The 26,370-nt window shown below is 40.8% G+C and overlaps 1 protein-coding gene across 1 annotated transcript in view; it reads right to left on the reverse strand.

The window, feature by feature from the left end:
• Positions 1-1,290: 1,290 nt before the first annotated feature.
• ntrk2a (neurotrophic tyrosine kinase, receptor, type 2a) overlaps positions 1,291-26,370 on the reverse strand; it is a 74,242-nt gene continuing 49,162 nt past the window's right edge. Inside the window, exons 14-20 of the mRNA XM_061071856.1 lie at positions 25,901-26,089; positions 17,397-17,527; positions 12,924-13,096; positions 12,628-12,783; positions 11,847-11,937; positions 3,951-4,109; positions 1,291-1,476 (exon numbers count right to left, since the gene is read on the reverse strand). Of these exons, the coding sequence (XP_060927839.1) occupies positions 1,291-1,476; positions 3,951-4,109; positions 11,847-11,937; positions 12,628-12,783; positions 12,924-13,096; positions 17,397-17,527; positions 25,901-26,089 (1,085 nt within the window). The remainder of the gene's footprint in view (positions 1,477-3,950; positions 4,110-11,846; positions 11,938-12,627; positions 12,784-12,923; positions 13,097-17,396; positions 17,528-25,900; positions 26,090-26,370) is intronic.

Below are 26,370 nucleotides of genomic sequence, written 5' to 3' on the forward strand. Positions count from 1 at the left end.
CTCAAAAAACCCAGCCTCCCTAAGCAGCCTTTATTCCTCCATCACACCCTCCGCCCCCCCTCCATCAACACCAGGACCTCGTGATTGTCGGACAGCTGTGGACAAATGAATCAATTGACCTCCGACACGGGCGCTTGACATCACGAGGGAAGCATCTGTCACTTCGGTGAGAGGGGGAGGGGCTGGATGGATGATCATCATGTTACGTCTCAGGCAAAGTCATAGAGAAAACAATGCACTGTGCAGATATGGTTGCATATATCTGTAAAGTCATTAATATCAATCTGTTGCATTTTTTTTTCTTTTAACCCCCCTTTGTTTCCATATTCATCATTCAGTTACAGTGTCGTGTAAAAACCTCTGTCCTCTCTCTGGATAATTTTTTTAACCCCAGCAGCTCATTTAAGCCTCAGTTGTCAGCGTATTGTTAGTCCATTTTTTTTGTAATCAGCTAAATCAGCCATAAATCAGAAGTCATCCCATCTCACTTCCTGATTTATCTGACAGGCAGAAAACCAGAGTGTTTCCTTCTTTTTTTTGTTTTCGTCATTATTTTGTTCCAGTCAATCTACTGAACGTTAACTAGTGTGTTTATCATGTCGTCCTGTCCACAAGCCACGTTGTATGAATGCTGACATTAATATCTGCGTACAGTTCTGAGAGACGGACAGAAAGAAAGAGGTCACATAGACAGACAGGGCGAAAGGGGGAATCGGCGTCTTCATGGCTCCACATCTCACTGAGCCATTTTCTCTGAAAAGGGTCTCACAGTCTCGTATTTACACGCAAAAGTATTCAAGGCTTCTGGAAATCCTCCCCGCGCTGCGCCTCCTTTGAAAACTCCAGGATGTTCACAACGAGTCCCGTTGTCCGACAGATGAGTCACCAAATTTAAAGTCCTGTTTATCAGGTTTCAGCAATTTAGTCCCAGTCAGTTTAAAGCATTTGAAAAGAAGAGAGAAGCTTTTTTACTCCTCTCCTCCAAAGTTAAATTACTCATTGTAAATGTGTCTTCGGGAGAGGAAAAGGGGAAGAAGTAGATGCACAAAGGAGAGGAAATTGGTCGAGAGGAAAGAGAAATTTTGATTGCCTTTAAGAGTCTGGTGCTAGCCTCACATCCTGTACAGCGCCACCTTGCTCGCACACACACTTCAGAGGTATCACCATGTCTACCCTATAGCAGACACACAAACATACCTCAAGTGCTCACACACACTTAAATACAGCATCCATCCACACCTAAACACACATACATCTCACACAAACGCATCCTCCGTCCTCTTCCTGTGTTTAGCCCAGTATATCCAGGTATACAGGTGAGGCCTTGGCCAGGTTGAGGAGCAGACAGTGGATTTCCTTGATGTTGAGTCTCATGTGCGGTTCTCTCTGCCAGCAACCCAGCATCAGGTCGTACACTTCTTTAGGACAGGTCCTGGGGCGCTGCAGCACCCTGCCCTGGGTTATACACTCGATCACCTACAGGGGGAGAAACAAAGAGGAGGAAATTAAGGACGGCTCTGCCAAGGCCCTAGAGTCCCCGCCTTTAAATTCACCCTTTTTAATTGGATCTGTACCAAATTACACACACTCATAAATATCACTCCACTAAAGATGTCTCTTTTTTATCAAGATCCATGATTTACTCTGATAAATTAAGGTAAATGTCAAGAAACACTAATGTTAAAGAAAGTGAAAAGATTCCTGCATTCCTGATTGGGATCTGCGCCAAGATGTCATGGTTATGTGAGGCACCTTTTGCATAACCCTGCTAACAAACCGACAAACACCAACTTGAAGTCTATAACTTTGTGTATTCATTAAATTCCCGTGAGTATGATGCAGCCTTTGCTTGGTAAACCTGTTTCACATCGCTGCAGTGGCATACAGGGAAAATGTCAGCGTGAATAAATTATTTTCTGCACTGATGAAGTCACATTGCGCTGGAGCAGCCATCCAGACAAATGATGCAATTTCTTAATAAGATTGCGAGCGGAAAAGTCTCCAACTATAAATCGACAACAGCTCAATTAATTTACTGTCTCATTACACTTCATATCTTCTCGTATAGGTTAAGTTAAAGTTAAAAAAAATACGGATTTGAGCTTTAAATCTGCTTCAGCGCGAGTATTTGGGGATCAAGAGTTAGGCGACACGTTTTGAAACAGAGCGGCTGAATGAAGAGGAAAGTGCTCCTCTGTACAGGGAGTGGGTATATCATCGTCTGACAGTGGCTTGGAAAATATCTATACAGCTATTTGACTGTAATATAATTAAGCTTTTTATAATTTCCTCAAACATTAAAAATACACCCTGCTGTGTGGAATGAATACTAATTAGCAGCTTCTATTAATCCCTCCCGAAAGCACCAAATCGCTTTATGAACATTCGATTATCATTAGATAAACTGCTCTACATTATTAAGGATCTGATCTGTAAGAGTTTTATCTTTTTGCCAATCAAGCAGCTTTACCATCTCCTCATTTTGTGATGGGAATCAGAGTAAATAAATCTATGTATAAATATAGGGATATCTAGTTTTGGAACAAAGGTCCATAACCCGTGTTACAGATATCTGAGCATCAGATTCGGGTCAGGAGGAGAGTGAACTGTGAATCAGCAGATATGTAATAGATTTAAAGGGGACAAGAAGAAGGTGAAAGGGGTTAAAGGCTGAGTTTGGACGCAGCCCAAAAGAGTTGGATGTAAACGGGACGGCTGACATGTTGAGCAGTAACCAGAGTGGAGGTCATGAGCAGGTTCACAAGGCCATGGTGAAGGTGAAGGGTTGAAAGGATCCGATGCAGGAAACTGGGTCAAGACCCTGAGTGTAACCGACCAAAGGGCTGATTTGTAAAGTTATTTATTATTAAACAGTCCATTGTTAATTGTCAATAATAATGTATTAATTTAAACAGTTTTTTTTTTAACATGGTTACAGTCATTAGAGTCATACAGGATTTCTGAGGTTCAGCCTGGTGTATTTCATATAATAATGTATTGTCTGTATTAATCAAATCAACAGACATGCCACTGTATTGTGAAAAGTTCTAAACGGCCGCTGTCTTGATTATCAATTAAAAATTAAGGAAATTTACTGTATCGAGCAAAAAGTGCCAAACAATCCTTATAGTTCCAGCAGATGAGAGGATGAGTTAATTTTGTGTTTTATATCATAAAAAAATTTATAAAGACTGTATCTGGAAAATGTACATTTCTCACTATTTTTCGCAAAACTAATAGAAAAAAATATTAATAGAGAAAATAAGTTTACCTCATATGTTCCATTTTTATTTATCTGTATTTAAAGTGAATCTATTGCCTTTGTCACCGTATGCTGTGTTGTCCAAGAAGAACAGATATTTAGATGTACTAGTGTCACCGGACCACAAAAGTCAGGGTGATTCATGGCAAAAAGAAACAGATATGGTGTGGCTCCCGTTGGAAAAACAGGGTTTCAAAGGAATTTCCGCTCAGAACAAAAGAAGCGTCTGCTGCTGCAGTCGTCTGACAGCGATGCCAGACAGCAGCACTCTCACATCTGCCTCCCTGTGAATGGGGAACAGAGTCAAACCTGGCTCCTCGGCTCTGTGTTGAATCTCTACATTAATTCAAGACATGTTCGCTCACTTATTGAGCTTCTGAGCATTGGGCTGTAGCTTCGTACTGTAAACTGAGATGACTCAGGCCAAAGGATTCACATAACTTCACCTGTGAGAAACTTTGATCAACAGTTGATCAAATATTTATTGGAACTGAAGGGCTGTTTCCTCAGATCTGAAGCCTACGACATCATGTTTTCATTACTTGTTTGGCTGGAGGTGCTTCCAAGGTAACATTTACATAAAGATGCTGCTTCTTTTTGTTGTAATGGATCTCTTGCCTTCACAAGCTTGACGTTATCCCAACACTGGGTCAGCTGGTGTGGTCAGAGGTGTTTTAGTTTTCTGTACCTCGTTGTTGGAGAGCTGGTACCAAGGCTGTTTTCCGTAGGTGAAGATTTCCCAGAGAACGACTCCAAGACTCCAGACATCACTTTCTGTGGTGAATTTTCTGTACATGATGCTTTCAGGGGGCATCCAGCGGATGGGTAGCATGGTGTGGCCGCCGACCTTTTAAACAGAGAAATGTTGGACAGGGTAAAGTCAGTACAAATTCGGCAGAAACGAATGAAGAATTAAAATGCAGGGAGTTGGGAAGCATCTTTCATACTCTATATTCACTTCTCTTCCATTCATCTCTCTTTTACATATTGCATTTCAAATGCAGTTCTTCACATTTGTCACAAGGTTTAAAGGAGCCCTGCAAATATTTTATTCCTCCAAACTGCTGCCTGAGGCATTAACACCAGCCCGGTTTGGCACAGTAGATGGCATCATATACCTGACTGTAGCACACCTCACTTCTGAGCAGCATAACATTTTATTAAACCCCGAAAGTATATTGGTGAGATAGGGTTGGTTTTGAATACCTCAAATACTATTGAGGTCAGGATGGCACTGTGCTGCCACTGATTACAATCAGATGGTAAATGACAAAAATAAATATCCTGCGATCAGCAAATGGCTAAAAAAAAGATTCATGTATAGGAAATAGTCAAATGTTAAGGGGTGGTGTCCAAAGAGTTTTTCTGCAAAGTGACTGCATTTCTAAAAAGTGTGTTGTGTGTGTGTGTGTGTGTGTGTGTGTGTGTGTGTGTGTGTGTGTGTGTGTGTGTGTGTGTGTGTGTGTGTGTGTGTGTGCGCGCCCGCGTGTGTGTGCAAGCTGCATAAGGATCTACTGCAGATTCAGTTTTTGAATTCCTCGCCTCCAATGGAGGAGAAATTGAAGTAATGGAAAAGTTATTTAATTTGACCCTTTAAATTGTTGCATTAAACAATATGGTGAGTTCCAGTAAATATCAGAGAGCAGAAATAGACTGGGAAGGGATGCAGACATTTTGACAGACTCTGGCCTCATTTCTTTATGTTCTAATCTAAGCTGACTGTTTGGAATCTTGATATTTTCCTGTTCATAAGCTGCAAACATGGATGTTTTTACTGTTCTTTAACACTAACGTCTCTGTGGCCTTGAATCAGGTTAATGTGGAGGCAGAGGTCAGAGCTTTTCATGCCTCACCAGTGACTAAAGGTCAGTGAACGTCTCAGTATAAACTATTGTCTCAGTTTTGTGTAATTAAAGGACTATGTTTCGATAAAATCTGTAAGTTTTTAGATGTCAAGTATGCCTCAGTGTCATAAAATCAAAGAAAAAACCATCTTTCAATTCTTTATCATATCCTCCTTTTTACCCCGCTTGTAATTAATGCTTTATGGGGTTAACAGTTTGTGAAATATTCAAACCACAGCCTTTCCAACTAATATAGTTGAAATATTCTAAATCAATTTGAATCAACCTGAGATATTTACTTTTGATAAGATTGTGTCATCTCCACCAGAATTCTCAATAAATTATTGTTGGTTGAACACAGCATGGATTTTTAATGCCGACCTTGAAGCAGGTCTGTTCAGTTTATTAGGGAAAAACTTTTTTTAAAAGTCTGTACTGTATTTTTTAATCCTGATGTGTTTAAAGTGAAGCTGAATGAAACCTAAACCCTGATGCTGTCCCGTCTCACACTGAACCTCCTCTCTCCACTCACTGCTTCTCCTCACATGAATCTACCGAACCATCTGCGCTCCATTGCTCCACACAGACAGGACAATCCTTGCTTTACGCCTGTTATTAATGGCTTGGTGCCCACACTTGGCCTGTTTCTATGTTAGTCAGTGGGTTATTTAATGGAGTAATAAAATGTGCACGGTCAGATAGCCATCAGGTTCACTGAAACATACCTGCCTTAATCTCGGCAGCTCTTTCTCCTCATAACCCTCCGTTCTCTCTCTGTAACGTCATGTCTCCCTCCTTGTTTGTCTGTTTCTCATTTACACGTTTCAGCCAAATTCAAACCTGCTTTATTGGCACTAAAATCTCATACCCTCAATATTCACTTTCATATTCACTACGGCTGCTGCTTGAAATTTGACTTAGCTTAAAGCAACACAATGTAAGAATTGTTCCCGGATACACTTGGGGTACCCCCTACAGGTGGGAGACGTAATTCACATTTTTTGTGGATTGATCCTCCCATAAACAATTGTACACGTGTATTTGTTAAAAAGCAACAAGAAGAGGCGCAGCTCGGAAGCCAACGAACCGCGTCGACTTACAGTTTACAGAATTTTACACAAATATAACGGGTGATTTTATAGCAGAGTTTCATAATGATACTAAAATATTTAGAAACATAAAGACTGCTTCAGTGTAGAGCTGCGTGGTTGCTTTGGTCGATCTTTCTCTTTCTTGTTTTCTTTATCTTCCTCCTCCTCTCTCTCTCTTGCTCTCACACGAACACACTGACTATCAGCAGTGGGTGAAAAATGACCCATTGAAACATCAATAAAGTTTTAACCATCCTCTGCAGGCAGACGACATTTAGAATGCATGTGTGGTTCCCTCCCTCCCAGTAACAACTGATGATTAATAAGGTTGGCACCTGTCCTGCATCCTTTCCAATGAGTAAAAGTTAGTCCGGTACTACTCTGTTCTGGTTTCTTATGGTTACTTGCATAGTTATTAACTATTTTAAAGCCATTATATCGAGAATAGATGGATAGATAGATTTCTGACAATATGAATCACTGATGTGTCTGGACCTGCTCATACCCTTTCGAATTTTTGATTTATTCATCATGGCTGATCATTTCCCCTGATGGTCTAAAATATTAATAACAGCCTCTTTAACTGTGGTGCCTGTGTGTGTTTGTGCACATGTCTGAGGAGAAGGTTAAAAGGCAGCGTCTCCAACAAGGCCACATTGACAGAGAAAAAAAACAGAGACCACGAATGAAGGAATACAGGTAAAGGAAAAGTCTCAGATTAAACCCTGTTGCTGTTGATAAGGAGGAGGCAACAAACATGAACAAAGTTTACAGATGAGCAGTCAGGAGCCCAAACGCTTGAAGAGATTCTCACTGCATCGCTCCGTCATTAGCTCTCTCCGTTTTCTCTTTGCTCTCAGGAGCTTGGTCGTCAGTCTTTGTCTCCTTTGCTGTTCCCGTCTTTCTCTCTCTCTCTAACTCGTTTGCACCTTCTCTCTCATCTCTAAGATGGCGCACTGTCTTTCTCCCACCCTGTCTTTCAAATAGGCATAATTTCAGCGAGTCCACTGGCTGAACGTTTTAGGAACGCCCTAAAACCAGAGGAAAAATAAATCAGGCGAGGGCTTTGGGTTCCCTGTAGTGACCCCTGGAGGCTGTGGTATCCAGGGCAACTGCACTAGTTAAGAGGAGAGCATTAAGGGATGTGGTGTAGGAGGGGCTTATGTGACTTACTCCACCCACTCCACTGTTCCTGCAACAAACACGGGAACTCTACCTTAATTGCCCTCTTTGTTGCTATGGAAACACAAACTCTTTCCAAGAATCCTTGTGTCTACGTATGTGCAGTGTGTGTGTGTGTGTGTGAGTGTGTGTGTGAGTGTGTTTGTGTGTGTGTGTGTGCGTGTGCGTGTGTGTTTGCATGTGCGTGTGTGTGTATGTGTGTGTGTGAGTATGTGTGTGTGTGTGTGTGTGTGTGCGTGTGCGTTTGCGTGTGTGTGTGCGTGTGTGTGCAGTTTATTTCCATCCCTAGAGAAAAGAGCTCGTTCTTCTGGCCGTCTCAGACACCGTATTGGTTAATATATAAATGTTCATCACATGCTGTTGTTCTGCTCCATCTCTTAGAAATTATGTTTTTATACACAAAATAAAAGTCCTGATTCTGCTTGGATCACATTATCAATGTCCACTTGTCATTATTCAGCTTTTTAATGGGTTTTATGGGGCACTTGCAGCACTTGGTTAATGTGAGGGAGAGATGTGACCTGGTTTAACACCGAGAAAGATTTGCACCGGCCTCAGTCATGTGGTTATTCAAAAAACTAACTTGTGATAAAATCCTGATGGTTACTAAACTAATGATTGTGCTGTGCTGTGTTTTGGGGACTTTAATCTAGTGAAACCTTCATAATTAAGCTCTATAGGAACAGTGCACTTCTGTACAGTGCTGTTGAAGGAGACACAATCTTCATGTGGGGATTTTTGACATGAGAATTAGCAGGTGGTAATGATTTGGATGTTTACTCTACTGTCTACTATAACAGTATATATCCACCCGTCTGTCCATCCATCCATTATCTATACCATTATTCTTTGAGGGTCATTGGAGCCAATCCCAGCCGACACTGGGTGAGAGCTGGTGTACATCCTGGACAGCGTACAAACAACCATTCACTCTCACCTTCCCACATAGGGACAATTTAAAGTATCCAAATAACGTAACCCCTAATTTACATGTCTTTACAAAATTGACTCAAGTACATGTTATGGATAAATTGAGTTTTGATTGTATTAAACCTTTATTAACATTGTGTTGATTTTTATCTTGTCTTGCAGACAGTGATTTGTCAGTCCACACGAACACTGACTCACACACTGCTTGACTCCAGCATCTCCAGGTGCCCCATTAAAATTGTGTTTGTCTGTGTTGGCCGGGACCCAGATATGGGTTGTAAAACTCACACACACACCCTCACACACACACCCTCTCTCACACACACACACACACACGAGCCAAATTACTCTAAAGAGATTGTTTAGCTCTACTTTGTTGCCAGTGTTTCCCTCCAGTCTGTGTCAGTGGCATAAAACAGTCAGGGCCTGAATGTTAAGACGCACGCACACATTTGATTTTCTTTCATCCTTTACGCTTGGGCATGAAATCAGTTTATGTGCTTTCACCCCCACCCCGCCACCCCCCCACCCCGCCACCCCCCACCCCCAAACTCCAAGTCCAAGTCCAGTCCCGCTCGCATGCCCACACACACACACACACACACGAGTCATCCTCGCCTGTTTGCTAAAGCATCTGTCAGGTTCATTGGGTAACAGGGGATTCAGTGACGTCACCGTGGCCCCTTCAGTCCTACGCCTCTGTTTCTATTTCCTTACATACACACACACACTGGGGGAGGCAGTGGAGGGGAGGGCGCTCCGATTCCTCTATGACTCATCTTTGCTCTTGTCTGACGCAAGAGCAAAACTGGGTCCCCACAGAAACACACACACACACACACACACACACACCTCTGTCTGTCCTGGATGCTGAAACATGAGTGGATGCTTGTGTTTTACCTCCCACCGTTCTGTACCTCTCTCCTGCTTCCCTGTTTTCCCTGCGTCTGTCTGTGTCTGTGTGTGTCAGATGTCCTGCTCTGTGGTTGTGTGCAGCTGCAGCTCGGGTGTGTGTTTGTTTCTCTGACTACGCTGCACGACGTCTCCTCCTCTCCCACCACAGCATGTGTAGGTCTCTTTATCCTTCCATCGCTGCCTTCTCTTCTTTTGTATATTTATTCATGTCTTGTTTTCTCCCTCCCTGCACGGCCTCTCGCTCCTCTCTCCCCCACCTCCTCTCTCTCTTCCTGCTGCTCCCTCCATCTCTCTCTCTCTCTCCTTTCATCTTTGCCACCTTCCTGCCTCCGTCTCACACACTTCCATCTCTCCCCTTCTCCCCCCCTCTCTTTCTCTCGTACTGCTTCAGAATACTAAACACAAGTTGTCTGATTACTTTTCTTCCTGACAAACGTTGGATACAACTCCGAGGCTCACTGCCACTGCCTTCGCCCGTTTCTATGACTACAGCCTCAGCGCTCAGCTTTGTTGAGGCGAGGTGAAAGGAAGGAGGAGGAGGAGGAGGAGGACAAGGAGGAGGATGAGGAGGAGGAGGAGGGAGATCGCTCTGTGTCGTCACACAGAGATAGTACAAAAGCAAGCCAAAGAGGAGAGACTTTACATTTTACAAGTATAATTTGATCCCACGCATATCTCGTTACTCCAAATGTAATCATAAGTTTTCAGAAAAAGTCCAAAGAAAGGTCATTTTCACAACACAGATTGATTGTGGCCGTGTTGATATTGAATATTTGACCTTTTAAAAGATTGTGGCATAACAAGGTTTTTACATGCTGTGAAATATGATTAATATTAACATAAATGCAAGTAGAAATATTAATTAGTCTTTCTCTAAATATAGAAAAAAGGAGGCTTTCTTTCCTTTTTACATTGTGAAATGTGACAAAACAATAGTTTTCTAATATTGGTAATTATATGCATTATAGTGACCTATGTCAAGGAGGTTATGTTTTCACCCCTGTTTGTGTGTTGGTTGGTTTTTAACTACAAGTCAGATTACCATGAAATTAGGTGGAATGAAGTAATATGGGTGCGGAAAAAACAAAAACTTTAGATCCAGGAATTTTGTATAAAATGTCTTTACAATTTTTACAACATTTGCTTTTGTTTGTCAGATAATCATTCGTGGAACTTGATAAAGAAACTCAGACATATTTACGATATTTCTAAGTGTGCGAAATTTGAAGCAGATTTAAATAAAAAAACTGTATCGAGGGATTTCATAAGGGGACTATTATCTATTTGCATTGCAAGTAATGATTTATATAAGCCTGATGTATGCCGGATATAACTTAACTGCTTTCCTGCAAACTAAAAAAATGATAGTTTTCTTATATAACCTGAAAATATCGCAACAGACATACAAAACATAAAATGCACCAGTTATTGACATTTCTGGATTATACATATATTTAATGCCTTAATGATCATTTATTATTCGCTCCAAACGGATATTTGTCCTGTCGTTAAATGGCTCTCGTTCTCCCTCCTCTGACGACTGTGCTCTGTCACGTCACTCATGTCAGTTTGTCACAGTGGATCGGAGAAAGGGCAGGAAGAATGGACAGTTTCTGTCAATCAATCAGTAGGATTTATTAGATTTTGCCCTTTTGGAAAGGTAACAGATGCTGTGCAGAAGGAAAAAAACACGCACTCAGCCGTCTCTTGCAGCTCTGAGTTATTTTGACACACAGACACACAGACTTTTTAGAAATGCAGTAACTTTGCAGAAAGACCCTTTGGACACCACCCCTTGACATAAGTGCGTGTGTGTGTCATGTCCCACTAGCACAACACTTCTGGCAATGTGAATAGGTTTATTGTATGCAGAACTGTGTACTATTATACAACACGTGTTTTGTGACCTTGCATTTTATGTACTGATTATATCAGGCTCCAACACCAAGGTACCATATTTTATACTATTTCGTGTTTTATTATTTCACCGTTTCAAATCCAGCATTTTCAGATTTTACACAAATGCAGATCTAGCCTCTTAATTTAAAAAAAGTTGAGTATATTTACACTTTGTGAAAACTGTGTGCTAAAATAATCAGTCTCCATTTAATCTTTACAACAATAGCTTTATATTGTTTAATATTTTCGATATCGTCAAAAGTTGAGCCTGGTTTTTCAGGAACCATCATAACTTTTTTTAAATTTCTTTTTGTATTTATAATTTGATAGAAATGTTTTCATCAATTAAAATGTGCCGGGTCTTGTCATGCAGCTGTGTCATTAGCCGGGTCTCTGGTGAACAGAAGACTCCTAAATTCAAAATTAACATCTCCTGAAAAAATAAAACAACCTGAGTGTGAATAAATTAAACTACTGTTAGAAGCCTTCACCAAACAAAGCTGATTCTGTCTCTCAGTGAAACCAACATGTGTGTTTAATTCTGCTGCACTGCACTGCACTGGGTTTAATTGTGCCACCATGGCAGGCGGCTTTCTGTAACTCGGCCAGGGCCCATCAGTCATGCCCATGCAGAGGGGGAGGGGGGAAGGGGGTTGGGGAGCAGAGAGGGACCCATGCAGCAGGGAGGGGGGAGGCTGAAGAAGAAAATAGGATGACACATACACCTACCCTGTAGTAGTCAGTACTGTAGACATCTCTGGACATGCCGAAGTCCCCGATCTTCACCAGCAGGTTCTCGCCCACCAGGCAGTTCCTGTCAGATACAGAACAGAAAACAGCTTTGAAGAACCTGTTGTTGAGTTTTTGTAAAAGACGTTTAACATAATTTGTTACTTCTGGCACAGTTATCACACCCTGTACAAGTTTTGAAGTTTGCCTCAAATCCACTATCCTGTTGCTAATTTGCAAACTTGATCACGTTGAGTTCAGTGAAGAAACTGAACTTTTATTTTGGTGTTTGTCTGTAGCAGCATGTCTCTCACATAGAGAAGAGAAAACATGTGTATATATTCTGTAAAACAGCAAATATCCGGTTTTGCAATTGACTTGCAACATAACAATAAATACAACCAGAGATATAGTGTAAATATTGTTCAATTATTATAATCTATAATAAGTGCTCCACTTTTGTTCTCTTTATATTTATAGATGTTTACAAACATCTTCAGACATGTCACAGACAATGGATGTAAACGGCATTAATTAACAGTTATTTTTATTTTACTGCAAAGGTAAGATCCAGGGGCAATTTATACATTTGGGTTAATTTACCAAAATACGATGATAACATACATGAACATATTTTACGTTTAAATCTACTTGTTTGATTCCGCCACATTCACCTCATTCTAGGTCCTTCGAGCTTCTGATTGGTTAGTTCTGCCACATGTGACTCCGAAAAGATATGTTGCCATTCAAATACACACACGAGAACAGGACAAACCTGGTGGCCAGGTCGCGATGCACAAAGTGCTGAGATGCCAGGTAGACCATGCCGGATGCTATCTGCTGGGCGATGTGCAGCATCTGAGACTGGGTCAGCTCCAGAGTTCGGGTGTTCTGACCCTCCGCCATCAGAACTGCGTCCGGACCGTGAGCCCTGTGAGTGAGTGAGGAAGTAAAGTTTTTAAAATTGGAAATTAAAGAGAGGGAATTTCTACTGTATCATTGACTTTAATTTGTCCTCATGTCTGTTGCCATTCGCTGGTCACTTTTCTGTAATGAAGGAAAGAGCCATGCCTGAGGAACTTGTTGAGGTCTCCGTGCTTCATGTACTCAAACACCATGATGAGAGGGTCGCTCTCCACGCAGACGCCGTAGAAAGTGACGATGTGTTCGTGTTGAAGGTTCGTCAGGAGCTCAGATTCACGGTGGAAATCCTTCCTGGCATTTTCACTGGCCTCTTTAAGTGTCTGCGCACACACAAACACACAAAGGGACATTTTTAATAAACCGACAAATGAAATACTCTAACATTATTCCACGTACACTATTGCCAATTAGTCATTTTCACAGTGGACGCGGTCTGCTCCAGTTTATTTGGCTGATGAAAAAAAGGTCTTGCTTGTAAAGGGTGAGCTACAAGCACGGCACACACATTGTGAAATTACTGGCACTGAGCGAGGATTGATTCAATGACAGAGCAGGAAAACTGAAGACATTTTATATTAATGTAGGCCATTACAGTATAACACTGTTGTACAACACTTCATTATATTCCCTGGTTCCCTCTGAAACTAATCTCCTTTCCATGAATCAGGAAATCTGTTGGGCAGGTTGTGTAACACAGGCATCTGTGACAAAGGTGCAAAAAGAGTGTGTGTGAATAAAAAAGAGAAAGGCAGATGCAGGAAATGAAAGTGATACAGGGTCTGTATTCATTTCACATCTAAAGAAGAGAAACATAGAAAAGTCCTCCTTTTCTATACATGAATAATTGATTGTCTTCCTACAGTGTATGACATGGATATATGTTCACTCTCTACCTTGTGCATGTGGCTGTGAACTGACAGTGCAGATAGAAGCTCCTGTTACAAGCACGGGTCTAAAGGACAAGGAGAAGTCACCCAGAGAGCTCACGCAGGAGGAAGTGACCCGTGACCCTTCATCCAGAACGCTGAGATGCCAGAAAACGAGACAGACTGTGACTCCACTCTCAGCCAATCGCGAAACCGAGGCTTGATCATGTACATTAGAGGCTGTAAGAGGATACAGCGCCATAACGACTGTGGATTAATACAGTATAGATACTGTATGGACAATGCTCCAATCTCAGCTGGAATGTGATATCGCACATGTATGGGAAATCATGGTTGACTTTCTGCTGATGTGTTCTCAAAGTGAACGTACCTTCTGTTATAAATCCTCCCAGTTCCACTAAATACCAAACTGAGAAGGAGGATGAGTAATGATAATAATGATAAATAAATAACATTTATTCCACCTTCATGAAGGGTTTGGGTATTGTGATTAATGGCTTAATTAATTAATGCTTAGTAAATAATTTACTCATGACCATTAAAAAAACACATGGTGGAAATCGCTTGTATTTCATCACAATGCAATTATTGATGTTGGTAACATCAATATTCATGAATTAATAAATATTAATAACTACTCTAATTGGAGGAATCTTCTCTGAGGAAGATAGAGGGACAAGAAAATAAAAAAAACTTTTCATGAGAAAATGCAAAGTGCTATTAAACACCACACTCAAACTGGCAACCCCTGCTATTATAACAGTTTTTAATTGATCTATAAATTAATTAACTATTGATAAAGCAAATAACAACTTTCTAAAAGGGTTATGAATTAAGAAAGTGGCACTAAACAGCTTCAGGGACACTTTAGAACATACACACTGATAGAGGTCTGTTGGAAGTTCACCTAGTTTGCCTCTCCATGGAAAAACTAAATCTGGAATCAAATTTTTGATTTTAAAAGGGGGAAAAAAACTCTTTCTTTCTCGACAAAGACGTGAACTGCACCACTGACCCCGATCAGCCGGCTGAAAAAACATTCATCACTGTGCTAAGCGGAACATATTAAAGTTGAGTTCAGAACGCTACAACAGAGACTTTGCCGTGCGTCAGAAACCTGGACGTATCCACTGTCACGCTCTCACTGTCTGAACTCAGTGTCGCGTAAAGTCTCGAGCCAAAAGCCGTATTTTTTGCAGCGTTAGTTATCCGGTCTGTGCACATTCAGGTCCCTGGACAAATAACAAGCAATCAACAACCAACCTCTAGCTTGGGACTGTAGTGATTCCCATTTACATGTGCAACATTATGGAAAATGGAAAGTGTTCTTGATTGATTGCATGCGAGTGTGTGAGTGTCTATTGACGTGAGTGTTTGTGCATATGCATATTTCTACGTGTATAAGCACGTGTTATGGTGTTGCCTGTGATCGATGGCAGCTCAGTGTATTGTAGTAAAACTTGCCTCTGTATTATGGATGACTGGGTGATTGATGGCCGACTCTAAAACCAGGACCATTAAGCTCTATTAGCGAGTGCAGGTTATTGTAATGTGGTGCAGAAGGCAGAGCATGTTTCGATAATGTAGCACGCATGACAGAGTATAACATAAGTCCAGTATGTACACTTCATCATTGATATAGTGTACATCTAAAGAAAAAACTGCATTTTCATCACTGAAGCAGTTGTAAGAAAGACTTAGAGTCATTGGTCACATTTTGAAGAAAAAAGCTTTTTCAATAAACCAAAATGCTGTTTTGATATCAGGAAGGGCACATGTTTAACTAACTTGTTCATTTCTCTGTGATTCATGACCTCAGACACCATAATGAAAAGCAAAAAGACAAAGACAAAAGCAAAAAGACTGAAGAGAAAAAATGTAAACTATCTGTAAAAAGAACAACACAGACCAAAAACAACCGTACAGGGACAGAAATTAACAGTTATAAAATGATTTGCGTCATTAGTGCCTTTCAGTCTGGGGGGAATTAATTTGTCCATGACCAGGTTGTAGTTTTTAGTTCCAGAAACAGTGTCTCAGCTATTTGTGGATTATGTGAACTACTTTCAAGGCCAAAAAGCCCCTTTTTAGTTTAGTTTTTTATTTTGGGTGAACCAATCCTGAAAATCCTTGAAAGTCTGTTGGAAATGAAATGTTTCCAGCAGCTTTCATTACAAATTGTCGTCTTGGATGGAGCAACAAGGGGTAGGAAGAGGAAAACGGCAGAAGAGAAATTGTGAGTCACGCCAAACGACAATGAGACGAGGATGAAAAGAGCCGAAAGAGTGAGACGTACACTCAGTGAGCAGGCGGTGCATTAGCTGATTGAACAAAAATGATGAATTGAGAGACTTAAATCAATGACGTGACACTAATGACTCAATGATTCATCTACTGTACATCATGTCTATAAACGGCTGTACCTGTGCTAGTCTCAGGGTAAGTAATGTGCTGCTTTTAGAACATTTTACCTGGTCTGACTTCAACATCCAGACTCTTGTTCTACAACCAAGAACTCTGCTTCTGAGGATTTTCAGGTGCGTTTTTTACAAAGTGCCCAGACTGAGCTGAAGCTAAGCTGGCATCAAACATCGCGCGGCCGGCGAGCGGTTTAGAGCTAAGCTGGAAAGAAAACAGGGAGTGTTGGAAGAGAGAAGAAAGTGGAGGATTTGAGAGGAGGAAGGTGCCAGGATGAAGTAAGAGTAGGGAAAAAGCCAGGTGAAAGAGAGAGTTTGAGGTGAGGAGTGGAAGACAGAGGACAGAGGAAGTGTGTGTGTAGAAGGTAAAAGAAGAGATAGGGAGAAGGAAGGAAGGGTGAGGTGGGGGTCCCTCACAGGTCATGTATTGTTAATGAGAAGTTCTTCACCAATCAGATCCTGTTTCACCGCAGACCAGCAGAGAAAGCATACTTGATGGTGAGATGGATGGATGATATATGTGATGGGAAGATGCTCCCTGGGAAACCGTTCAATTTGAGCCCCGGAAGTCGGTGGTTTGAGTGTAATTCCACCTTTCGCTTACTCAGAAACTCTGGAAAGGAGCAGCTTTCTAACAATAGCGGAGGAAATGGAGGTGAGATGATGGCGATACATTCGCCATAGGAAGGATTTCGCTTTAAAAGGCCAATGTCTACATTTCACAAACGTACAGCAAGATGATCTGCAGCAATATTCGATATGTGAAATGTATTCTAGGTATCGGATCGAATTGAAAAATACTGTAAGGTAATAAATTCACCTTCAATAACATCATAATGTGATTTATTTTGGGGCAACCGATCATTCTGCAGCAGCAGGGTTTTTTAAATGTCTCGTCTTAAAACTAGACTCCTCATGAATCAGAATAAGATCTTTATAAAGCAGCCTGGATGATATTTTATTTCTTTTGACAAATAAGATGTGTCTGTGTATTTCAGTTTATTAAAAAACAAAGCTTTACACAAGCCCCACAGTCAATCACAGAGTAATCTCATATGTTAAGGATAATAAGAAAACTATAAAAATGAACACTGGAGAACAGAGCTGTCGCTCCCTCCAGTTAAAACAATGATTGGCCGGCTGACCCACTCTAATGTGATTGGTTAAGTTCCTTCAAAAACATGTTGGCTTCCACAATTGGGCTTTTTAACTTTGCATTACCTTTACAATCATAACAACCTATACGAGACATAAAGGAAAGAGAAACAGAAAAAGCATCATATGTATTCTTTAAAACAATTAGACTTCCTGATTACCTTGACAGCCACCAGTATCTTCTCCTGGTCGGGTGAGAGGTTGTAACACTCGGCCAGGAAGACCTTTCCGAAGGCTCCCTCTCCCAGCTCTCTCTTCAGCACAATGTTGTGTCTCTTGATATGCTGGACGACTGTTTACCAAGGAGACACAGAGAAAGGTAAAACGTGAATTTCCTTTTTTTTAATTTTGACCATTTTGGATCAGAAATACTACAAAATTTGAATCAACTGAGGTCACAATGTCATATCTGAAAAATGCCTGATGTTGTGGCATACTGTCAGAATTTAGTTATTAAACTTTGATCATACATCATTTAAATTCAAGCCATTCAATTAATAAATATGGTAATTTATGGATATGTTAAATAAATAGAATCGAATTTCAACCATTTAAAAAATACAACACAATTATTAGTGATTTAAGTAAAGCAAATGTTAAGAACCTTGTTATAATAATATTATTACTTCTAGTTCCTCACTAAACATGAATGAATACTGTCTGTCAATATAAGCCTTCTATAGCTTTTATTATTGACTGCTGCAGTGCTGAACTTACGTGACTGTCCTTATTCCAATTATACAGTTAGGTAGAGGGCATATTGATAAACCACTGAAGTGTAATTGGATTGATATATATTGTATTTTCTGTAAAACACTATTGGTCCCAAGCTTCAGTGTATTCCCCACCCAGTGCTATACCCTGGTACCCAACAATTACACATTTATTTGTCCTTTTCTCTAAATTGTTACTCCTGTATTACATCTGTACAAAATGTTATCACTCCATTGTATAATTTCATATTTTGTCAAATTACTTACATTTGTTGGTTAAATTGGCAGTGGGAAGATAGGATTTTTTTTTCTGTGTCATATTGTTCATCATTTATATACTAATTTCATCCAGATTGTACTGTAATTTTAATATTAAAAACGTTCCCTTGTCTGTTTCATGTTCGTAATCTCCTCCTGCCTCCTGCTCACCCACAGTTGGATCAAAGTCGACAAACCTGCTCACTGTTGCTAAGTAACTCGCAACTCCATGCCAGTTGATTTTTTGAGGAAATTTGGCATCTCACCATGGGATGATTTAAGCTTTTTTATTGTAGAATGATTAACAGCGTGGCGTCCTCTCTATAACCGAGCTCAAGGCTGCATGTCTTTCTGAATGTGAGCCACATGTACAGCTGTCTGCATGCAAGGAAACTCGTAACATCCCACATGCACTTGGGTACTTCTTGAACACACACACACAAACACATAGCGAGAGGGAGGACAACAAGATCGGAGATTTATCTGTGATGTGATTAAGAGGTGCATTTGAAGAAAAGCTGTCCACTCAGAATATCACATTAAAGCCCAGCTAGACTCTCAGAAGCTACATCGATCTACACTGTTAGCTACTGAGGTCCACCAAAACCTAATAATGTACAGACAGAGCAAAACGGGAGAGAGAGAGAGAGAGAGAGAGAGAGAGAGAGAGAGAGAGAGAGAAACGCTACGTCACTGTTCTACATCCCATTTTCTCTAAAAGCATCTCATTCTCAGAGTAAAATTGTGCAGGAAGGAAACACCCACCATGCAGAATGTGTGCGTCAACATGTGCGCCTCAGCTCTGTGACACTAAACAGTGCGTCAGCCGTGCCATGCCAACATATTAGCTTTCTGTTTTTCTAATCAGGTTTGTGAAATGCTTTGTTTTTGTTTGACTTCTTGCGGTCGCTCTTGAGCTCAAAAAAAGACTTTGATATGGAAGATCACAGTTTCATCCGGTGTTGTGTGGGTGAGTTCAGCAAACAAAGGCCCAGTGATCAAAGTTGAGGAGAAGTCTTGGGAATTATTTGAAAGCAGACACTTAGTATATTCCTCACTCCATCCAGAAGTGTCTTGAATAACATCCAAAGTACTGAGTACTGGTTTCATGTATAACTGGCTAAAGGCTCCTTCCTAACCAGCTGCTTCTACCTCACTGGTTTGGAACATAGACTAGGTGGACAATGGGCCTCCACTTCCTGACGATGCAGAAATGAAGCTGTGCATTTGGAGCGAGTCAGACCAATCGTGAGCCAGTCTCTGTCAATTATTATGTTTCACCTGAATCACATCAAATAACTAATTCAACTCAAACTTATCAAAAACATGAAGACTCGGCCATATATCAGAGTGGTAATTATGAGAAATAAGTACTTAACGAGTACTTTGACTTTTTAGTTTGGTCCATGTCTCATCTACTGACATGGAGGAGGCATATGTTTCATTTTTGAGCAGCAGACTACTTTTCCATGTAAAGTCTATAGTTTCGAACAGTTAAGACCAATTATAAATCCATACATTTGTTGTATGTGAAATGACAACACAACAGCATTTTCCATCATGTTCAATGTGGTCACAGTACATCCCTGCCGATGTGTCTCGGGTGGATTTCCACCTGAACTGTCATCAAGCTGCAAACCAATCACCCAAAAAGCCTCTCATGACATTGTTTCTTTGGGCAAATTTAGTGAAACGTCTGTATTTACATTTATCAGCTGTTGCTCGTGACATGAAGTCGTCAGTAGAGAAACAACGGACGCAGGAGACGGAACAATCACAACTCCCCGAGCAGAAGCAGCACACAATAAACCCACATCCCCACAAGACAACAACCCACCATTTAACCAGCTAATTACCTCACCACACTATTTCTTACTGCGGTTCTGTTATAAGCACTCACCCATAAAAATGCCTCGCACCACTTCTCCCTAATTAACATCCCCAAAACAGCAAATAAATGGATGTGTGCAGACCAATGATCCCTCTTTTGCTTTATCTTTTACTCCTCTGGCATGAAGATGTGGTGTTGGCTCACATCACGTCATGTGCTGTTTGTAAAATTCACTTTTTAATCTTATATTTATGTGTTTTTGCCACAAATTGATTTTATATAAGCAGGAATTTTAAATCGTTGCATATGGTAATCAACATTCAAAATTGGGTATTTTTCATGAATTCCAGCTGTCTGCCTTTGTCAATGTTACATTCCTCCTTCCTTTCTGCTTTCATTATTAAACTGTATCTCTGTGTGCAGTGCTACACATCCCCCTCTTCTCCTCAATCAGTATCCTTAATTAAGATCTACAGAAATATTATTCCCCCATTTACCAAACTTTGTACTCTTATTCTCTGATGTTTTTCCTAATTAGCACTCGTTTTCCATGCTTATCGTATTCGCTCATTTCCCCTCATTTAGCATCCCTCCATCCAGCCTCATTATCTGACTCTCACTTTCCATATTTAGTATCCCTCTGTTCCATCATTCATTTCTCCCTTTTGCCATTCCCCTCTGCTGCTAAACCTATCACTTTTTAATCAACATCCTCTTGTTACCCCGGCTCTCTGGTACAGGAGTCCTATTCAGCCCTCACATTCAACTGATGAAGATTAGTTTGTCTGACTAAGTCCTTACTGACTTAGTCCTAAACAGGATTCAAATTCTGTAAAAAAAAAAGAGGAGACTCGTCCAGAAGCTGTCTTCTTTCCAAAGTCTGCCCTACTACCGTTTCAGCAGAACCTTCATCTGTCTATTTGTAAGAATACTAACTGAGGCACAGTGGGTAACAACAGCGTCCTTGTAAAAACAGTTGTTTTAGTTGCTGGATCTCTTTCTTGTTGTCCACCTACGATGACCAGAGCAGACGGTTCAACCTTGGCGATCCCATTGCATTTGGTCCTTGAACTGCTGATGATGAGCCTCAGTCTAACAGGAGGATCTTTTGCCACCATTCCAACCAGACCAGGTCGACTCAAGCTCCTGACCTGAAAGCAGCACACAGTCTTGTGTCATGTCACCACTTGACAGCTACACTATGGTGCCTCTTCCTGGTGGTTCTTAATTAAATCTTTATTTTAGGATCGTTTTGATTCTGTTTCAGGTTCCCTTGCACTTCTAGCTAGGCTTGCCCAGTGGTTGTACCGAGGTATTACCAGCACATCTTTGGGACTAGAGGGGCGCGTGTCTGCGGCCTGTGAGGGCTCTTAGTCGCGTCAATATCCTTCACCAGGCCAATTCTCAGGGGGACATCTCCCTCTCTCCGGATCAGGCATTGCTGGAACCTTTCACAGGTCTGGGTCACAGACGTCTGTTGGAGTTGGCCAGCTCCTGCAGACGGTCTCTCCGGATGCTAAGCCAGAGCCCCGCTGGTTCTTTGTTGTTTGTCAGTTGCTGCTGCCACAGGAGGTCTGTGGATGAGCCCAGAGGACCCTGCTCTGGTCCCTCTTCTTTGTCGTTGATTTGTGCAGTTTGGCACAATGTACCCTGATTTTTATAGGACCTCTCTCGATTCTGGCTGGGCTGGGTATGGCAAGATTAGGGTATGTCACCCAAATTTGGCTTATTCTGGAAAGTTTTTGGACTGGATCTGTTTATGTAACTTTCGTTATAGAAGGGCATGAACCCTTTTTTTTTTTAAGTACAACCACTAAAGCCTTTCTGGTACTTAGTTCCATACTCCCACTTTCCTTTTTATCCACAAACCTATTTCTTCTTTTCATACACAGTAGTTTATCGAACACATTGGAGATTACCCTGGATTATTTAGTTTTTCTTATCCATATAACACTCAGAATCATTCCAATACTGTGTTCTTGATCATACCGTACATTCTCATTATAAGACATTGATTTAAACTGTTATTTATAGTCCAATTATTTATTTTTAGCTTCTTAAAAAATCTCTCTATTTTAGTGGTTGTCGATCCCTCATTGTTGATGACATCTCAGGTATTGATGACATGGTGCTGTAATAATCAACAAGCTGCTCTGCGGTTTTCTCCTTTTTCCACATCCACTCCTGCTTGTTTCCAATTATGGAATGGCCTTCTCTGTAGGACCTCTTTACTTATGTAGACATCTCTCTGTGGACTAATTCGATTTAGATATGGCCTTATCCAAGTAGGTTTCTTTGGGTTTGTTTATGCTCGAACCATTTAAACCCTGGAATGATTTTTCCACGAATCTGTTGCTCTGTCCGTCTTTTTCCATCACTTGTTTATGACAGCGCCTACAACATTAGCATCAAGAGGAATAATATTTTCCATCAACCACCTCCTCTCCCGCCTATTTCCATCTGTCGTTTTCCTACATCCTCCGGTCTCTCAACGTCTCCCTACAGAGACCCCTCTCACACCTATCCCTCTTAATCAACATCTTATAAACAGCCAAAGAAATTAAAATCTCGGGTCATAATTATTCCCTGTTTGCCATCTGCCTCTCCTTCTTTTCCTCCTTCTCTCCTCACATCAGCCCCAAATCTTTCCACAAATGTGGATCCTTACATAAAACAGCTTCAACAACTTGGAAATTTAACCCAGCAATGTGATCGGTCAAAGAAACAATCATGTTTGACAGATGCTTTGAAAATAGAACTGACAGGGAACTCAACTATTGAAATGTTTTACTAAATTTTTCCTTTTTTCCCCATGCGTGTGTCTGCATGTCCGCGTGAAAGGGTGTTTTCAAATGCTGTACACACATGTTGACTTGTGAATAACATTTTCCAGAACAAAGTTAATCCTCATTCCCTAGATACAAGCAAATACAAACCCCAGAAGATCTGCTGAGATGTGATGGTGGAAAAAATTTGAGATACTGTTGATTGAAGGCAAAGAGGAAGGTGTAACATAATAAAAGGGCTGACTGAGGTCAAGTGTTCTATTTTGAGTAATTCTACAATATTTAGACTCAGTTTGTGCAAATTTGACTAATTGACGGAATAGGAATTGACATTTTCTGGAAATATTATAGTAATATTTGGATTTATAACACTCTCATGTGAGTATTACGGGAAGATTTACCACAAAGACCCCACTTTGTGTCAGTCTCTACTTCTAACTCTTGGAAAGAAAGCAAATAAGCATATTTTCATATGTAAACCTTATGTTGGAAAATAAAATATACATGGCTGTGGGTCTGGAGGTGCAGTGGGTTGTCCACTAACTAGAGGGTTTGACATTCGATTTCCAGTTCCTCCAGTCTGCATGTCAAACTGTTCTATGGCAAGACGCTGAACTCCAAATTACCCCTGACATCTCCTCTGTGACTGTGAGTTGTAGACAATTGGTGGATATAGAAGCGCTGTATGAATGTGTGTGAGTGGAAAGTGCAACGTGAAATGCCTTTAAGCAGTTGTTAAGACAAAAAGCTTTTCAATTGCAGTCCATTTACCTTGTTAGAATATCTAAATCTTTTGTCAGTACGTTTTCTGGACAGAAGTGTGTAACCTGATTAGGAAAATCAACATATCCTTCTTTTATTGTTTTATTTTTCCTTAAAAGGCTTGTTCCTAAGAGTGTTCCGATTTGGATTCACTAACCTCCATTGTTATAACTCCCTCTTATCAGACTGATAAATACCACCTGTTCATGAGGAGACGCATAGTTGTGAGATTTGATCAATGCCCCTAAAGTCACCATATAAGGCTGCCTCATCTGCATCATTTATGGGAAAGGTTTGTTCACAGAAACGTAACACAAAAGTAAAAAGAAGGATTTCCCAGAGCGAAGCTTCAGGACCCGCTGCCAGTAAACAAAAACATAACATTCAGCGGAAGCAGGAGTAGTATCATGGCACCCAAAACAATTAGAAAATGCTAATAGTGCATCTGTCGGTGATGGGTCTTCAGAGACAAGCGTACAGACCCTGCTCAAGCTGTCAGAGTTGATGGTGCTATGATAGTGATGTGGTGAACAGAATATAAATCTGTTTGTTAAGAATCTTTTTCAATTTACGGTTGATTCTTGAATGAGGCCATCTACAAAAAGTTAACTACAATCATTTTTTGGATTTAAAATTCAGGATGTAAGAAATTGTTTATTTTAAGGTTATGAATTTTCCCTAAAGAGATTTAAATAAAACTTGAACTGCAAAGTCCTTTACGTTAGGGTTTCCTCATTTCAAATTCAAGAAATTTACCACAGCGTTTCCTCTGTTCCTGCGAATATTGTTTTAAGTGAATGGATGGAGGTTGGGTGGAGCGGTGGTATTGTTTTTGTATTACATTGTTTGTGTGACCATTACAAATAGCCTGATTGATAGAAATAATCTGGTATTTTAAAAGGGCCGACCATGTCCTGTAACAGCCTGTGTGTGCAGACATGGGATTAAGGCAACATGGCACAGCAGTTACCTATTTTATACATTTAACATAACTCCTCAATAATGCATGCGAGAAACTCCTCTGATGATGTTATTGTTTAAGTGATGTTCACATCAGTTTTAATCAGTACAACTGAGGCTTTGCAACTATTCCTGTAATTACACGCCGCTCCATCATCTCTGCTGAGTAATTACTGCTTTATTCCTGCCAGGAAGCGGTCGGTTCCATGTTTTTCAGTAGAAGCGTGTGCCCACTAATGATTCCTGCATTCAATACTACAGGCCACAAGATGGTTAAGGTCACTATAAAAAAAACAAAACAAGAGTTCAGTTCCTGGCATGCAACCTAGCGTCACTTTGCCAAAAATGGCTCCATCAAAAGCTATTATACGGGTCTGACTGCCAAATAATCCGTCAGATACTTTCAGTATTTATGCTGCTGAGTCAAAGAAGCACGTAGAGTAATAGTTGTAATGGCTGTAATATATTAAAGCCATGCATACAGGCACATGCACAGTAGTGCATTATTGACTTTCATTGATCCTCTGTGCGTTCCTTCTTGTCTTTAGGCCGTAAATCCCTGTTTATCTTTTCGTTATATCGCAGGACCGAAGAGGTCAACTTCCAGTCTCCCATTATTATACCCCATCAACCTTGCCCTGAACAAAAAGAGCCTGATGGTGCACACACATACACACACACAAACACACACACACACACACACACACACACACATGCAGCTCCATAATTTACAATAGAGCACAAGGCCAAAGCCTGGGGAAGCTTTTATTACTTGCCAATAATCATAATGTCATTTTGATGGACAAGGTCAATATCCCTGTGTGCTCTCTGTCTATTTGACTGTTGCTCTCTCTTTCTCCTCTTCTGTTTTCTTCATGTGTCTCTTCTTTTCTGTTTGTCTCTGTCTCCTCCCCACTTTCTTTGACTGATGTCTTTTGTTAGATTTGTGTGTGTGTGTGAGTGTGTATGACGTGGGTAAGGTACAGTAAAGCTTATCAACCTCAGAAAAAGCATCATGTCTACCTGTGGTGCTTTGCTTCCTGTGGCTGAGGGAATATTTGTTCATGAGTCACACATGAAAGTTTCAAATTTATGAATGGATATGTGCCTAACATATGCTTCAGCACACACACACACGGGCACACACACACACACACCTGCATATAAATTGACTTTCTATTTCACCCTTTAAACTGGCAGCTCCAAGGTCATCTCCATGACAGCAAAGGAAATATGTTGCCATGGTAACTCCAGTGGAAATTTGAATACTTGCTCATACAGCTCATGACTGATGATATATGGGATTTTTTTTCCCCCAGCATAGTTTATTTGTTCATAGATATTTTATCACTCACATGTGTCGGTTTTGAGAAGGCTGTTTGTGCTCCTGAAGTACTGAGGGTTCTCGATCACCGGGATCTTGGTCATGCCGATGATGACGGCGTCAGGGCCCATCTCTGAGGAGGAAGGAGTGTTGCTGCCGTTGGAGACGTGGTGAAGAGGAGAGGCCGAGTCATCATCATTGCTGATCACTGATGACGCTCCTGGGAGACGAGAGAGGTGGAGAGATCAGTTTGTTAATGTTAATCTTTACAGTGATTGAGAAAGGTGGTGCATGTGAGATAGAAAAAAACATTTCAGTCATGTTAATGACATAAGGACACGAGAGAATGAATTAAGTCGTTATTAGCAGAGATTGAAGAGATGAGATCATAAAGTGGGGAAGTGATCAGTTGTTATTGATCACATTAGAGCTCGAGGAGAAGGAGAGTGGATCTCCTGCAACGGGCCACTACACCGGCTTGTTTTATGGAACAGTCAGATT

Source organism: Limanda limanda, chromosome 5 (assembly GCF_963576545.1).
Source record: "Limanda limanda chromosome 5, fLimLim1.1, whole genome shotgun sequence".
Classification (NCBI taxonomy): Eukaryota; Metazoa; Chordata; class Actinopteri; order Pleuronectiformes; family Pleuronectidae; genus Limanda; species Limanda limanda.